Source organism: Theobroma cacao, chromosome 4, assembly GCF_000208745.1.
Source record: "Theobroma cacao cultivar B97-61/B2 chromosome 4, Criollo_cocoa_genome_V2, whole genome shotgun sequence".
Taxonomy (NCBI): domain Eukaryota; kingdom Viridiplantae; phylum Streptophyta; class Magnoliopsida; order Malvales; family Malvaceae; genus Theobroma; species Theobroma cacao.
In genome coordinates this window covers 1,705,309-1,722,200 of record NC_030853.1, presented here as the reverse complement: position 1 = coordinate 1,722,200, position 16,892 = coordinate 1,705,309, and the positions used below count along the sequence as shown (strand labels likewise).

Below are 16,892 nucleotides of genomic sequence, written 5' to 3'. Positions count from 1 at the left end.
GGGCCTAGAGGTTAATTTATGCACAAGAGCACTTCACCATATAATTAATCAAGAAACCAAATAAAAAATAAAACACTATGATAACCTTATAAAGAATACCAAAAGACCCACAACATCAAGTCGACTCATGACTAAGGGTTTTAATTGATAACACAAAATTAGACACGTAACGTATAATTATAAAAAGTGATAATAAACAAGACATTAAGTGAAAATAAATCATTTTTATTTGGCAGTAAAAGTTAAAATTAGTTCTCCTTTTCTGAGAAGCCTGTAACAAGGACTTGATAGCTAGCATTTGGACCATGCTTTCTTTAAATTCCTTTACCTTTTCTTAGTAACAAGGCCAAAAACTATACACTTTGTGCAGAAAATTGGTTTAAATATGGACAATGATTTGAATATCTATAACGTAATGACAATTTTATGCCTTCGTTATCCTAGATTATATGCTTTTTCTCTTAGCTTTTCTTTCTCTACAAGTTCAGAATTCATCACGTGCGACTTCTGGCACACTTGAGAGAAATAAGAGGGCAGCAGATACACAAAAAGCAAACCGATTAGAACATCACATTTGTTTTTTGGAATAGTTCACTTACAGTGGAACATGAAACGTTTATTTCGACATACAGGTCTTTATCTAACAAGTACAGAACCTAGACATATAAAACAGGCAGCAAGTTACAGACCTTGCCAGTCTTTCTTCTATGTCAGTAAGTTGCCTTTTACATAGATACAGGTGGTGGTTGGCCTTCAGATCAGTTTCAGGACCCAACTCTTCCTGTCCTGTCAGTCAATCAAGCCATTGAGACCATGGCAGGGTTGACAGTCTGCTTCTGCATCTGCCTGCTGACTGGGGTTTTCACCGCCAGGCCTGAACCTCCGAAACAGAAATACTGGCTCCTTAACCCCTTTTTGGTGGACCCTTGCTTCTCAATTGTGTTTGGTTTCTCATTATCAACAGTTGGATTGGAGCAAGATGGTCCAGCAATATCAGTTTCAATGAAAATTCCTTTTTGTTTATCCAATGAGCTAGGAGAAGAAAGGGATGACTTTGAAAATGAACTCGAACGAGATCTTCGAGGAATAGTTAACTGTGGCATGGCTTGCATAACACCTTGCATTATCCCTGAAGCAAGTTTCTTCTTTGCAATTGGACTGGATTGATTACTCCTCACAGAAAGCGTCCTCTTGTTGTTAGGAAGTGATGCAGGCTTTGAAAATCTCTGTCTAAGTGGGATTGGAGTTTCTTCTGAGCAACCCTCGTTTATTGATTTCTTAAATCTTTTAGTCTCTTTCTCCTTCAGCCGGGGCCAGTGGAGGACACTTTTCAATCGCTGTGCAGCATTATTCATAGAACCTGGCTTTTTATCAACAGATGGCTTCCTCTTTTCATCCGCAGAGTCAAAATCTGTTGAGGATGAACGACTCCTTCCTCCGCTACCTACATCACTGGCATCCGATGTGGTCTCAACACCTGTATACAAGAATATTTCAGTGTCGGATATTCTGAAAGAAGCTCCAGGACTGCTTCCATGACCTTGCAGCTTTAAGTGGGAAGCAATTGCTCTTCTTGCAGTGTAATCCTGACAACCAAACATTCCCCCAGCAGAAATCAAATGTCTGATTAGTATATCTGACGAAGCAGAACGGGGCCTTTGTCTGAGAAGATCAAGTGGAGTCATTCCGTTTGCATCACGGATGTTCACATTAATTGATTGTGCAGACATCAGGAGTTCAACCAGGTCAGTATGAACATTCCCAATGATGGCCATGTGAAGAGCAGTCCTTCCATCATTATTTTTGGCATTAATGATGTCTTCCATGTTGAAGCTTTTTGCATCTACGATTTGCTTCATAAGATCAATCTGTCGGTCCACTCTTCTAAAAGCAGGAGTTTGGAAACCGGACACTGCCAAATGGAGAAATGTTTCTCCAGTCTTGTTTCTTACAGGGATCAACGAGGGAGATGCAAGAATCAAAGCCTCAACAACTGCTGCTTGGCCCCTGTAAGCAGCAATATGCAAAGCTGTGTTGCCTTGATCATCTACGGAGTCGATGATATCAAAAGATGAGACAAGATTTTTAACCACCTATACGAATGAAATAATGCTTGCTTTAGTAAGGTGAAAGCATCTGTTCCCCTGAAAGATTAGATTTCTTGGTTTTTTCAATTGATCTTGCTTCTGAAATTCCATGAACATCAACTATATATATAAATAACTTCCTCAACTACAGATGTCATGCTAAAAGAGTGGATTTTGGCAGTCATACAACCTTAACCATCAGGCATAGACATTCCAGATAGAATACAATATAAACCGGTTTCTTCAATTTCAAAGCTGAGCCAGTGTATGATTAAGAATACATCAATGGAGACTTTAAAGAAGCAATTTTTCGAACAAATCAACAAGAACACGAGCATAAGAAAAAGATAACAGAAGTCAAGACTAAAATAGTTGGAGCCTAACCTCAACCTGGCCTCTGCCAGCAGCAGCATGTAATACAGTTGAACCACGCTTATCTCTATAAGCCAAAACGTCTGTGTAGTCACTGAGAAGCTCCTTCAAAATCTTCAAATTTCCTCCTCTAGCAGCAGCATGAACAGCTCTGTTTGTTATCTCCCACTTATAAACAGAAGGAATTTCCTCAATGCGCTCCTCAAAGCCTTCACCTTTAGCTGTCAAAAACCTTGGTGAGACTGCAAAGTCATATAAAAGCCTGAAAACCTCAGAGTTTTTACCCCTGGCAGCAGCATAAAGAATATCAGTAACACCATACTCCCCCTCTCCAAAAACAAGTAGAGGGTTTCTTTCAAGAAGTTCTTGAACGAAACCCAAGTCTCCAGCAGAGGCAGCAGTGTATATAAGCCATCCACCATATCCAGCTCTGATAAGGGAATTCTTTGCTTTCTTTGATCCGCATTCGAGAAAAAGCTTCCTAGCAACTTGAGAACGACACTTAGCAACATCATCAAACTGTTCTTCATCATCCCAGACAGTCTCAAGGCGACGGATCCTCCTCAAAGAGGTAAGCTTGATGAGGTGATTGCCATCTATCCGAAGAAGCTCCCGGACCAAGTCATAGTGGCCATTCGCTGCTGCCCAATCTATGGGAGAAGCATACCACCATTGGTCTCCAGTGCTTTCCCAGCGAAGAGGGAAATATGTAGGAGGCATCGTGAAGATGAATAACTAGAGAGACTAATGAAGTTTAACTACAAAGAGGAACAAATTCTAGAGGAAGTCAATACTTAGAACTTCTTCGGAGACAAATCAAAACATCACAACAAGAGGATTTACAACAGCTCTATATTAGCTATGTACTGGCTCTATGCATCTGAACTCCAGAGAAATTAGCAGAATAACTATCCAAGGATTACTTAATTTTTGAAGATCATAGCAAGAAGAAAATTGTAGTCTAAATATCCAGCATCTCAGGAGGCAGCTATTAAGAGTAAAACAGGAAAAAGTACTTTTCCAATAGCTTCTCAGAAAGAAACATGAGCAAGACCCTACTGATTTGAATGCAATAAAGCAAGAGCTTGACTAAAGCTAGAAGAAATAGAGCTCCAAGTAAGAAAGGTTCAACTAACAACAATTATGAAAGTAAAGCTTAATGAAAAGAAGGCATAATCACATGGAAGAAATAAACAGAAGTATTAAAGCCTACCCAGAAAGACCAGAGAAGAATTAACTCTTATTGATTCAAGCAGTTGAACTACCTGCATCAAAAACCATTAGAACACCCTGAAAAGAGAATGAAGTAGAACAAAGCATGTGAAGAGAATAAAGGCTTTCTTTCCAGTTCGATGCCATGAGGTGAGAGTTAATGATAAATAATATCAACTAGATGATATGAGAAAGGAAATAGCAATCATTACTCTCACAAAAGGTGAAGACAGAAAAGATGGCATGCTCTTCAAGAAAAGAGTTAATCGGAATAAAATAGTTTATAAGGCCAGAATGAAACTGCTCCAAGAAGATAATAGGACATGGAAAAACAAATCATATTGGTTTCCAACAGATTCTTGGGTTGTTCAAAGTGGAGACCAAATAGTGAAAATCAAAATAAAAAAGTACTATAATTAGGTAAGATTCCTTTTTAACTGTGATGTTAATGATGGTGGTTCATGGGGGGTGGAAAAAGAAACCGTGTGAGGTTTTACTGCTTTTTGCTTGTGGTGATAATAAAAGCAGCAACTTGAAGTAATTTTTACTGTGGACAGAGGTGTTGAGTTAATCATGGAGGATGTTGGTAATTATGCTTACTTCTACTGTTTAATGGTACCATTAATTTAGTTAATTTTGTTAATCTTCCAAAACACACGTGGCTAAAATGATTGTTAAAACTCCCTTTATTCTAGTCAAGCAGCCCAACCAATATATTAGTGCTTTCTTCTTCTGTGATATTGACAGTTGAGTTGAATAACTTCAGGAACTTAATTCTAAATTTTTCTAATCCAATGTCTTGAACAATGTCATGCTCATATAGCTAATGCCAAGATGATTCAATCCTTATTAGTAACTTTTTATACTTTTTTTTATATGAAAGAGAATATGATTATATTTTCCCAGATCCGTTAACAGAATAATTTCAGGTGTTGAAGCCTTCAGCTTCATAGAAAACTTTGTCAGGTCTGAAAAAATGTTACATCAGAAGAGTGGTAGGCTTCAACAATGTCACACTCTGACCCTAAATCTTTGATTTCATCAACACCCACCGGCCTTGGTTGTCAGTCCACCGACCTTTGTGTTAAATGTAGACATTACATAGTCTTAAACAGTTAACACCGGCCCAAGTCCTGGTACAAGATCATGCCACAAAAACTTGGAACACTTGATAAACAGGGTCCATCTCACTAAGTTAATTTGACCAAAAAAAGAAAACCCTTTATAGATATAAATCCTGAGTACTTGGAACATCATAGCCATACAAGATATCAAAGTCATGATGAAATCACAAACATGTTTACATTGTTCATTACTTCTTATACTCATGTCAGATACATGGCATGTGCTAGGTTTCTATAGCATGCAAGACGTAAAAAACCAATGAACAAAAAAGTTGATTGGGCAATGCGTCCAAGGATAAGAATTAAGATATGGTGAGCTGTGCCATCTGGACTGTTGGGTAACCCTTAATCCAACTACCCACAAACTTGGATTACACAGCTCTAAAAGCAAAGAAGGCCATGTGAGAAGCAGCTTTAACACTTTTTTTTTAATGACTACAAACAAATTGAAAAGGCTGAAAATGGAGGGTGGGTTCCTGCTTTATCAACAATAATGCATGTGATGTCAAATTTCAGTCCCCCTGCTTGCATCATTTCCTTGCTTCCCACATCTCTTTTCTTTTCTTAAATTGTGTTCTTACAGGTCTCTTTCTTACCTTTAATGGGAGTTATGAAGCTCATCTTCACATGGGGCAGAACAAATTTCCTTTCTAACATACCAGTCGGTCTCAATCCCAAAATGGTGCACTAACGGGTTGGATTGTAAGGTATGCCAATCTATGATAGACTCGACCCATGGCTAGGCGTAATTCACCGTCTAGGACCACGATACTTGGACCACTCTACTCTCAAACATCGAGGAAAAACTAAGAGAATGTGATTAATAAGTTTCTTTTTTTATCAACTCCTGTCAAAGTACTTGGACATGTTGAAGAATTTAAGGTTGAATTCTCAGAGCAGCTACTCATTTTTGTATAAAAAGAGTTACTCTTATGAGGGGGATGAAGGAGGAAAGAAGGGTAGGTTAGAGAGTATCAACATGGCATAAAATGGAAAAAAAAAAAAAAAAAAAGACAAGCTTCACCTACACCTCTCTTCCTAATTTTTTTTTTTATTTAGTGTTCTTTGGATATTCTGTTCCTTGATTAGTATCATGGAGATAAATTCTGTTCACAAAAGATTCACCTGATAATTTTATCCAATAAAATTATCAAAATATTTTTTATTCAAAATTAGTTTATTTATTCATATTAAGGATATTTTTATAATTTTATTGAGTAAAATTAATAGTTTAATCCTTTTTAAGAAAGAGAAACAAAATATCCATAATGTGTTAATCGAGAAAAAAAATCATAATATGTTATACGAAAAAAGTTAAAATCACGAAAAATGCAGATGAAATTTGTCCAGAAACGTACAAGTATGAAATACACAATCTTTTTCAAGGGCATGCAATCAGTAGACCAGTGTTACACCAAATGGGAACTCCAGGCCTGTTCAAGGGAAACAGAGGGACCACCATAGTCCATGACTTAAGGGAAGAAAAAGGGGAAAAAGGCATAGTGAATCTCCTAAAGGAGGATAGACGATCTCAAGTCTGAACCCCACCATTTTCATGTTGGGTGAGGGGTACAGAAGGAGGTGGCTTCCACTCAAACTTAACAATGGCAAGATCAAGAATTCGGGCCCAACTGAATAATGCAATGAACATTTCACCTGCAAGTGGAAAGTATAGCCGTACATGATAAATATCAATTTAGGAGAGGAGACAGAGAGGAACCCAACAACCAATTCAGTCATTCCGGTGTCTGCCATCTATCCTTTGAGAAGAAGGGAATGTATAACACACATACAAGATTTTATTTGATTAATCTATAGTTTGAATTTATATTGATTTTGCTTATAAGTCATTGTAATGTTAAATAAAAGAATTACCATGGTAGATCCTGAGAAGCTATGCAACAATCCTTCAATGACTGAAAATGGTAGATTAGTTCTACTAAACAGCAATCTTAAGTACTAAAGTGAAGGGAAAAAGAAAAACTATAAAGCTATATTAGGGCATACAGAGATATGCATAATTATTTGTGCTTTGCCTTCCATTTCTCTTCCATCATTACACACAAGCAATTCAATCAACAGAGGGAATCCCAGAAGAAAGGATGCATCATTCTTAACAAAGAAATAATGCCTCACACAAATCACTTCTATACTACCATCAGTTTTTCGCCTTGACTGCATTGTTTTCTTTTATCCTTGCTCGGTTGTCCAATTTGACAAAGCGTTTAAGATCTTCATAGGGGAGTGTTTCGATGTTTTTCCTCCTTAGCTCACTCAGTGCAGGACGTTTGTCAAGCAGATGCCACAGCCAATCGGGGTATTCAGAATCGGGCATGATCTTTGGATCTGCTCCATCCTTCAGTATATTTGCACCAACCACTGTTGTGGACTTGACTTCTTTGCTGAGTATTGATGCTTTTGGAGCATCACTGGCTGCACCTTTAGAGCCCTTCTTGGCTTTGCCGGGCCCAGCAGCAAACCTTCGATGTCCCACACCAACTGCCTCCTTGGCAATAATGAAACTTCTCACTGATCTGATGTGATTTAATGCCATGGCTTTATCCCTATAAATTATGTCCTTAATAATAGAAACATCTAAGAAAAAAAATGAACAACCATTTATTTATTTATGTACTTTTTTATTTATAAATAAAGCAAAATCATTAATAGGCAGCAAAAGATGCAAACCCAAGAACAAGGCTAATATTCACAAAACTATAGATCTATAGAATCAATAATTAAATGTGCTTCTATGAACAAAAACTAGGACTTGTTAAACCAAGTATGTAAGAGCTTTTTATGATCAATTTTGCCCCTGAAAAAAGCTCTAATTCCTTTTCCTCCACCGACAAGTCATAATTCATATACAGTAATTAACAGATTTGATAAGTATCTATTTCCTCTCCTTTCTTCTCATGTTATGATCGTGGTCAAAAAAATTTATATCCTCTAAAAGGAGTTCTGGGGGGAATCTAACCACAACCACAATGGTTAAAACACTTCATAGGATCCAATTTTTACTCCAACTCTTCACTTTACCCATACCCAAGTCAGACACATAGCAGACACCTCAGATGATATAGGTATAACTCTTGGACCCTCCAAAAATAAGGAAAAAACTTGCAAAGGCTGTGCCCATGTTGGATGTAGGATTGTGTCTGAAAAATATACCTGGTTTTGAAACATGGATAAGATCCACAGAGGACATCATTGTCACTTCAACATTTTGAGGGAAGAAGTTTCTCAACAAGGTTTGTATCCTAAAATTCAGATGGCAAATGCTCATTTATGAAATAAAAGCTACTAGATGACAAGAGAAAAAGGACGATGAAAGTTCTCTAAATTGGGTTTTCCTCAGTAGATAAAGGCTAAGAGTGCCTGGACACAGTTTCATATCATAGATGCTCAAAAAGATAATAACCATGAAATTGCAATTTCATTGAAGTCATAAATATTCAAGAGATATTACCATTCTACTTCACCTCCCAAAAGAAGAGAAAACCTGCAAAATCTCCCATCTATTTATAATCCTTCTAAATCCTATTGCAGCTCATTCATAGCATGAAACTAGCCAAATTCAATGCTCAAGATAATACCATAACAACTATCTTAAGAAGTAACATATCCTCATCCACTATCTCACCTCTAATCAACAAACTAACATTTAAAAGAAAGAATACATAGGGAGTCAAAAGTTCAATCAAGCAAATTCATAGTATTGGCATTTGACTTATGCAAATTTCACTAGGGCCAGCATTTCTCATGTATCTTCATCATTCAAGTCCAAACACCATGGAAAAAAGATTTTCAGCTTCCTAAAGCAATTTGCAAGTCTCAATTCAAATATATAGCATTGAACATCCAAACTAAATTACACAAACTTTATAAAACATAAATCAAAGCATTTCTTCCACAGAATATCCACCCAATCCCAATGAAACAAAAACACGGAAAAAAGGAATAAAAAATCCAAAAAAAAAAAAACAGAGTGACCTGCGTATCGTATGTTCTTTCTGGTTTCTAGCAAAACGAACGGAGATCACTTGGGTAGCTTAAAAAAGAAATGAACTTTTTCTGTTTGATCTCTAAGAAATCAACGGAAGAGATGGCAAAGAAAATTCCAGTTTTTTCTTTAAACAGTGTTTCAGCTATTTCTCAGTAACAAAACGGCGCAATATTAAAGAAGAACAAGTTACCTTTCTTGAGAATTCGTAAAGTTCAATTCTTGCGCCTTCCTTTTTCGGACTGCAATATAGGGATTTAGGGTTTCTGACACGTAGCTGAAACGAGAGCTTCAAGCGGAAGGGGAAGAAGGAGGAGAAGACGAAGGTTTTTTATTGGACCGGCCTGGTGAATCTTTGGGCTTGTTTGGGCTCATCCCGCATGAAACCAAGTACGAAGATGGCCCAGTCATACTGGGCCCAACAATAATATAGTGGACTGCTATGGAAGTTTGGGCTGGTTAACTACTTCTGTAACTGTTGAGAATATAAAATTTGTTTATTATTTTATTTGATTAAAAAATTAAATTTTCAAACAAATAGAAAATTAAAATTTTATTGTTTCAATTTAGGGATTTATAATTGGTTAAATCAATTAATACATTAAAAAATTTCTCTTAATCGATTTAATCGAACTTATGATCAAAATTTTGTTTTAATTGAATTAATGAATAAATCGAATGGACCAAATTTTTAGCCCAATTATGCTCCAACATTTTATTTCAGTTGTTATGTTCATCTTTAATACAAAAAATTTCATTTGTGGATGAGCATTAGTATATTATTACTGTTTTTCACTTTGTTTTTGGATTGATATATATATATATACATATCATAGATACCATATCAGTAAAAGATGTGATAGATTTTGGGTATATAAACATAGGTTTTTCACCACCTATCAGATATGTTTTTTTGGTTGGAAACGTAAATCCATAATTTATGGGCTTACTTAAGCTCTATTTTAAGAGTATAAGGCTGCACAAGACTGGACTTAAATTTCGACCTGTAACAAGTGATATCAAAGCAAATCTAAATTTTCATTAATGTAGACTTTCATGAAAAATACAAGGGTCGAAGTAGATTTGAACAAGTGTAAGAGTTCATTTCTTCTATAGATAAAGAACCAGTGCAATGTGATATCAAAGCCTCTTTATGGTAAAAACTCTGTTATACAATTAGGTGGAATAGAATGTTACAGATCTCACATCAGTAAGAGATAAGGTAAATCTTAGGTATATAAACATGAGTCTTCCGTCACTTATCAATCATGTTTTTTGGATTAGAAACGTGGACTTGTGATTTATGAGCTTATTTAAACTCTATTTTAAAAACTTAAGGTCACACGAGATTAAACTTAAGTTTTGACCCATAATATAAATATATATATATATATATATATATATAATTATTTAAGTCTGAAAAGGAAAAACATAGTAAAACAATTACAAAAAAAACGGTTAAACTCTTGACTTTATATGGCAATTTGATGTATGCCCAACCCATGCCTTTCTTTTCATAGTAAATGGCAAACTACAATTTTATATTAAATGTGTAACGACCCAAGTCCAACCACTTTATNTCATGGAAGAAGAAAAACATAGTAAAACAATTACAAAAAAAACGGTTAAACTCTTGACTTTATATGGCAATTTGATGTATGCCCAACCCATGCCTTTCTTTTCATAGTAAATGGCAAACTACAATTTTATATTAAATGTGTAACGACCCAAGTCCAACCACTTTATATGAGTGGGTGAAATTGTGATACTCAACATCTCACATCTGATGTAAATGGTCTTATTGAGACCTATATAACAATCTAAGCCCACCACTACTAACAACTTAAGTTTAAGTTTTGAAGGCCACGTGGTTTAGGCCCAAAAAGCTGATGGACTAGTGGTTGGACTTGGTCATTACAAATGTTATCAGAGGTTATACCAATTCGATATGAACTTTCATATTGCTCTGGTGAGATCTTAGGCCTGTGGATGTGATGTGTGGCTTTGATGAGGATATCAAGGATTTAAGTGGGTGAGATTGTAAAATACAACATCCTACATCTGATATGAATGTGATTGTTAAGACCTATATAACAATCCAAGCCCACCACTACTATCAACTTGAGCTTAAACTTTTGAAGGTCACGTGGTTTAGGCTTAAAAAGTTACTGAATTAGTGGTTAGACTTGGGTCGTTATAAAATGTAAAGTTTGTTTGATAATTAGAAAATAATTCATTGAAAGAAAATTTTTTTGTATAAAATATTTTATTAAACAATTAAATTTTTTTTATTATTTAGATAAATTATCAAAAATATTTTTTATATTTTGAATATTTTAAAAAAAATTTTCCATCGTAAACATCTTCGATAATGTTCTACTATGCCATCATAAAAAATTATTAACATTAGTCAATTATGGAAGACAGTCAAATATTTTTTTCAATATTATAAATATTACATATAAATAATATTTAATTTATTTTTTTATCATATTATTATATTGGTTAGTTTGTTAATTGAATAAATTATAAATTATAAATTAAATAAATGAGAGTTTTTAATGAGTGAGTGAAAAATTTATTTCCTATTTATATAATAGTTTTTCTTTATTGACTTTAATTATTTTGTTACTAGAGTCGGACCCTACAATGTGAATTGGGCTTTCAACGGCTGGTGGACAACTCCAGACCAAAGAAAAAGGCGACCCGACCCGACGCGAACCTACTACTCACGTCTTACTAGTTGATAGTATGAGCTGGGTGGGTTCGGACTTTGAAGATCGGAGGCGGAGGTGGTCAGATTGATTTCTATCAACTCATTATCTTGGGAAGGAAAATTCATTCATCTCTTTCTCTCTTTTATGTGGAAAAACAATGGCTTTATGGAGATGTCGCACGGCTTCATGGAATCTCCTCAACAAGCTTCTTCATCCACCGTCTCGCCTTCCCTGTAGCAATTTCTCCTCTGGTACTTCTCTCTCTCTCTGTTTTTATCACCTTTTTTTTTTAAATATTTATATTTCAAAGTGGCGTTAGATCTTTTTTCCTGTTTGAATTTTGAGAAATCATTTCTCTTGGAAGTTGAAAATTTTAGATGTCAAATGAGAGAATATGGAATTAGAATGAATAAAAATTCCTTCTTTAATTTTAGGGTTTATAATTTAGAGTTTAGGGTTTAACGCAATTGTTGTATCAAGGGAAGAAAACAAAAAGAATCTGCTAATATCATTTTTTTATCTGTTTTTGCAGTTGCGGCTGATGTTAATAATCAATCAATGATTGAGAATATGAAGAGAGAGTTACTTCATCTTGACATTAATTCACAAATTGGAAGTTGTATGCCACTTGCTGCTATGCGAATTGGAACGATTATCCACAACATTGAGGTGAACCCGGGTCAAGGTGGAAAGCTAGTCCGCGCGGCTGGAACCTCAGCCAAGATCCTCAAAGAGCCGAAATCGAGGTACTGTCTCGTTAGAATGCCATCGGGTGTTGAAAAGTTGATTGATTCTCGTTGTAGGGCAACAGTTGGTATGGTGTCAAATCCTAGCCATGGAGCTAAGAAGCTTAGGAAGGCTGGACAGAGTCGGTGGTTGGGTAGGAGGCCAACAGTGAGGGGAGTGGCGATGAATCCAATTGATCATCCTCATGGTGGTGGTGAGGGTCGGAGTAAAAGTAGCGGCAGTTATGGGAAGACTTCGCGAACACCTTGGGGCAAGCCTTGTAAGTGTGGGTATAAGACTGCTTCCAGCAAGCGCAGAAAGTAGTGCTTTTGATCCATTTGGCATCTGGTTTTTTGTATGCATTTTCAAAACTCAAAGGTTCTTGTTTTTGAGGAATTTTGTTTAGTTAAAGAACTCCTTGTATGAATTGAGCTGTTAAAGTCATATGAAGATGCAATTTTCGTTCTTATAGGTTCTGAAATTGGGGCATTATGTCAAATAATCAGATTAGTTTCATGGTACCTGTTTCATTTAATCAGGATCTTAGCTGATCAAATAGTCTATTGGAGTTTCTCTCTCTAAGTGCACCTTTTTTTTTTTTTTGAAGCTTAACATATAATCATGTTCCTGAAAGAGTGATAATAGTGTATTTCTTTTTATATGCAGCTTCAACTTTGTATGCACTATCTAAATTATTTCTAACAGTGCATCTTTGATTTTGATTTCTTCTTCTGTTCCACTCTGTTTTTGATTGATCTCTCAGAAATTTGTACCTGGAAGGTATCTGAGCATCAAAAAACTACATATAATGAGTTTCAGAAATCAGTTCTAACCTTTTAAGTTTGGATTCTAAGTAATTCTGTGTTAAAATTTTGTCTGCAATGTGAAAGAATTATGTGTTTGTTTAAATGCTTTGCTATAAATCTACTATAAGCATGCATTAGTTTGCAATTTTTCATTAGCACTTTTATCACTCGGTGAATCTTGGTGGCCACACAAAAAGAACTTACATTGCCTAGTATCAAAGATCAATGGCCACAGAGATCTAAAGAATGAGTAGCAAAAACTTTGCTCCATCTCAGCGAGCAAGCTAACAGTAAGAACGAAATAGTTTTTGTTAGTTTTTACTTTTGTTTTGTACAATTTCCAGGTTTTATCTTTGATTTTGATTCAGGGAGTTGAGGTTTTGTATGGACCTCTTAGAGAGTAAATGACATCTTGTTAGAGGAAAAACTCTTTTAAAGTGGATTTATTGGATATACATAAGGGTTAATAAAGAACTGTTTACAGGATAGAGACAGAGGATAGGTTGAGGATGTTTTAAGCAAATTTCAGTTAGCTTTAGCATCCTACAACCTCAACAGACTTTGTTTTTGTTTCTCTGGTTTCTGTGTCCCTGTCAACTCATCTGGGGTGATACTGATATCTCTACTCTCTCATATTTTTCTTATCATTTTACTCCCCTAATGTTACTAAGTAAAGTTGATTGATTAGTATGAGATTTTGGACTTGGAAGTGATATCTAGGAGTAAATGTTAAAAGCAATGCATGAGAGATGTTATAGAAATAATATTTTCCAGGGAACTCTCCTCTTGCAACATCTTGGTAATGGTAGCAAGCATGGCCAACAAGGTCCCTATTTGGTTACAAGAAACTCAAGTTCTTTGAATCTTGACTGTGTTCCTACCTGTTCCCAAATGCCATGATCTTTTTTTTAGGCAAGAATTTGGATTGATTTCAATTATATTTGCTGCTTAGCATGGGAGTTTTTAGCTTTTAAAATGACTAATCATGGCTCATACTAGCACATTTGAAGTTGCAAGAAACTTTTTTGGTAGATACTTGTAAAATTTTGAGTCATCCATCAAATGAATGGTGAACCTATTTATGAAATCATTTGAGTTTGTTATAATAAGTAGTACTAATTAAAAACTTGGGTGAGAATTAGCTATACTCCAATCAATCTGAGTTTACAATTTCCTAGTGCTTAAGAAAAGAGGGAATAAATTGCTTTTTCTCCTCTTTACTTATTATTTCTTTATTTTAAAAACTTGATTTCATTAATTTTCTTAATTTTAAAAACTTGATCTTCCACCATAGTTTATAAATATAAAATCAATTATGTATCCGTTTTAAAAGTCAAGTTTGAATCTTCGATTCACAATTTATCTTCTAAATGATATTGTTAAGCAATTTAAACACTATGGATAAAATCATAATTATGAATATGTTTTATTCATGAGTTTTGATTGGATTGAAGGTGAAATAGTATCTGTTCTTTTCTTTTGCCATCAAACACATAAATTATTTTGTTCCAATCCAAATGAACAAAATATTGACAAATTGTATAATATTATAACCATTAATACATGTGTTTTTCACATAAAAAGAAAATTTATATATTTTTAAAAAATTCATGAATTATTTAAAAAAATTTAAAGAAGTTTTTAATTTTTTATTACGTTCAATTGAGTTCATATATTTTTATTTTAAATCAAATAGGCTTTTATGATTAACTGTCACTAGTCAAAATACTATTTTTATTTTATATTCACATGATGCGGATGTTACGTTAATAGGAATGATGAAAATGTCACATCATCATTCATTGTGACATGTTAATATGTCACATCAATACCATACATTATTAAAAAAATAAATGACATTTTGATCAATAATATTTAATTAACAGTTAGTCAAAAAGTCTTATTTAGTTCAAAATAAAATACAAAAACTTAATTGAACACAATAAAAAATAAAATTTATTTAAATTTTTTCAAATGATTTTAAAAAATCAAATATTATGCTTTTTTTAAAAAAAAAAAAAAAGAAAGTGGTGTATCGAGTCCAAGTTGATTTGCTTTCTAGCTCTTACTAAATAAAGGTAAAACCTGACCCAATTGACTCATGTTGTTTAATAGTATGAGCTAGGGTTTTGACATAATCTTATCTAATTAAGCTCGACTTTAGATACTAGAGGCATATGATAAAAAATGATTTTTCTTCATGTAGATTTGGCAATATCTGTTCTTAGTCTAAATCATTTAACATGGATATCATCAAGAACTTAATCAATTAAATAAGTATTTATATTTTTATTGCGTTCAATCAAGTCTTTATATTTTTATTTTGAGTAAAATAAGTTAAAATTAATTAAAATATCATTTCTCATTTTATTCCAAGTGGTGCTCATGTCATAATTGATAATAATATGACATGCTGACATATAATAATTGATAATAACATAATAGGCTAATATGAAATAATAAGTTCATAATATGACCCTCTATCTTTATTTAATTCAAAATAAAAGTACACAAAAAAAAAATAATACATTAAAGAAATAAAAGCATACAAAATTGAAAGTTGTATGCAAAAATATAGTGAGATCATGTATACATAATACCTCTAAACCTTATCTAAATTACTTAACAACCAGTAATTTTTTAATTTATCAATAACCAGCATAGATAAACAAGTAAATCTACTCGCCAAACAAACGCTACATAACAAATTAAATAGTCTTCTTCCCTTTCAATTTCTTTTTAAGTCTTGTTCCCTTTCAATTTCTTTTGTTTTCCTTTGGACTTTAGCTTTTGTTTCCCTTTTGAATCTTCCAAACTCGAGATCAACATGGAGTCACACAACTTAAAAAATATCTCAAAATTGATTAGGCTGCTTGCAGCCAGAAGTTGCCAAAATCATATAGATATTTAATTTACAAATATATTTAATTAATTTTAACTCCTCAACTTTGGGATTATATCCTACGAATATAAACCAATAAACTTAACAACCCAAAATACATATTTTAATATTATCTCTACTCTTTGGGATGACGAGAGAGAATTGGATGACGAGATAAACAATATTTAGTAAGAGACAAAATGAGAATAACGAGAAAGAGCTGGATGGCCAGATAAACAGCATTGTTCAAACAATTATTTTAGAATTTTTTTTCTAAATGGTAAAATAGAGAAAACTAGAACTATTTAATTTATTTGAAATTGTTCAAACAGCATTGTTGTCAAGTCTTGTTAAAAATTAGATAAAAATAGTTAAAATTATTATGAGGACCATTTTTGAATTGGAAAGGGCTTTTTCACACAATTTCCTCTATGATAAAAAATGATTTTTCTTCGTGTAGATTTGGCATATGATAAAAAAATTTTGCGCTGTAAATCTACCTATCCAAATATTTGAAAAGGTGAAGCTTAGCTACTTTTATAAAAAAAAAAAAAATTAAAAGGCCAATTTATATGGGCAATATCTATTCTTAGTTTGAATCATTCAACATAGATATCATCAGAAACTTAATCAATCAAATAAGTCCTTATATTTTTATTACGTTCAATCAAACTCTTATACTTTAATTTTGAGTCAAATAAACTAACTTAATTAAACTACTATTTATCATTTTATACCAAGTGATACTCATATTATAATTGAGAATGATGTGGCATACTGGTGTATAATAATTGATGATGACGTAGCATGCTACTATAACATAATAAGTTCATAGCACGACTTATCTATCTTTATTTGACTCAAAATAAAAATATACAAAAAAATCAATAATCTATTAGAGAAAAAAAGAACATAAAGAATTGAAAATTGTATGCAAAAACATAATACCTCTGAACCTTATCTA

General features: G+C 33.7%; 3 protein-coding genes across 8 annotated transcripts; 1 reads left to right on the top strand and 2 right to left on the bottom strand.

Annotated features, from left to right (window-relative positions):
* Positions 542-4,049, bottom strand: LOC18600939 (ankyrin-1). 3 transcript variants are annotated; one of them, XM_018119920.1, is made up of 3 exons: positions 3,673-4,049; positions 2,472-3,217; positions 542-2,093 (listed from the first exon to the last, which is right to left on the bottom strand). In XM_018119920.1, the coding sequence occupies exons 2-3, from the start codon at positions 3,177-3,179 to the stop codon at positions 798-800; spliced, it is 2,004 nt and encodes a 667-aa protein (XP_017975409.1). In that variant the 5' UTR covers positions 3,180-3,217; positions 3,673-4,049; the 3' UTR covers positions 542-797. The 3 variants fall into 3 exon arrangements, with proteins under 3 accessions (XP_017975409.1, XP_017975410.1, XP_007031756.2); XM_018119921.1 differs by having other exon boundaries at positions 3,725-4,049; XM_007031694.2 differs by lacking the exon at positions 3,673-4,049 and having other exon boundaries at positions 2,472-3,660.
* Positions 6,680-9,121, bottom strand: LOC18600938 (54S ribosomal protein L37, mitochondrial). Of its 4 annotated transcripts, XM_007031692.2 has the most exons (3): positions 8,992-9,113; positions 8,265-8,297; positions 6,680-7,359 (listed from the first exon to the last, which is right to left on the bottom strand). In XM_007031692.2, exon 3 carries the CDS (start codon positions 7,347-7,349, stop codon positions 6,954-6,956), a length of 396 nt encoding a protein of 131 aa, XP_007031754.1. In that variant the 5' UTR covers positions 7,350-7,359; positions 8,265-8,297; positions 8,992-9,113; the 3' UTR covers positions 6,680-6,953. The 4 variants fall into 4 exon arrangements, with proteins under 4 accessions (XP_007031754.1, XP_017974164.1, XP_007031752.1 ...); XM_018118675.1 differs by lacking the exon at positions 8,265-8,297 and having other exon boundaries at positions 8,992-9,121; XM_007031690.2 differs by lacking the exon at positions 8,265-8,297 and having other exon boundaries at positions 6,680-7,390; positions 8,992-9,115.
* LOC18600937 (60S ribosomal protein L2, mitochondrial) lies at positions 11,498-12,797 on the top strand. The gene is made up of 2 exons (XM_007031687.2): positions 11,498-11,766; positions 12,048-12,797. The coding sequence occupies exons 1-2, from the start codon at positions 11,673-11,675 to the stop codon at positions 12,563-12,565; spliced, it is 612 nt and encodes a 203-aa protein (XP_007031749.1). The 5' UTR covers positions 11,498-11,672; the 3' UTR covers positions 12,566-12,797.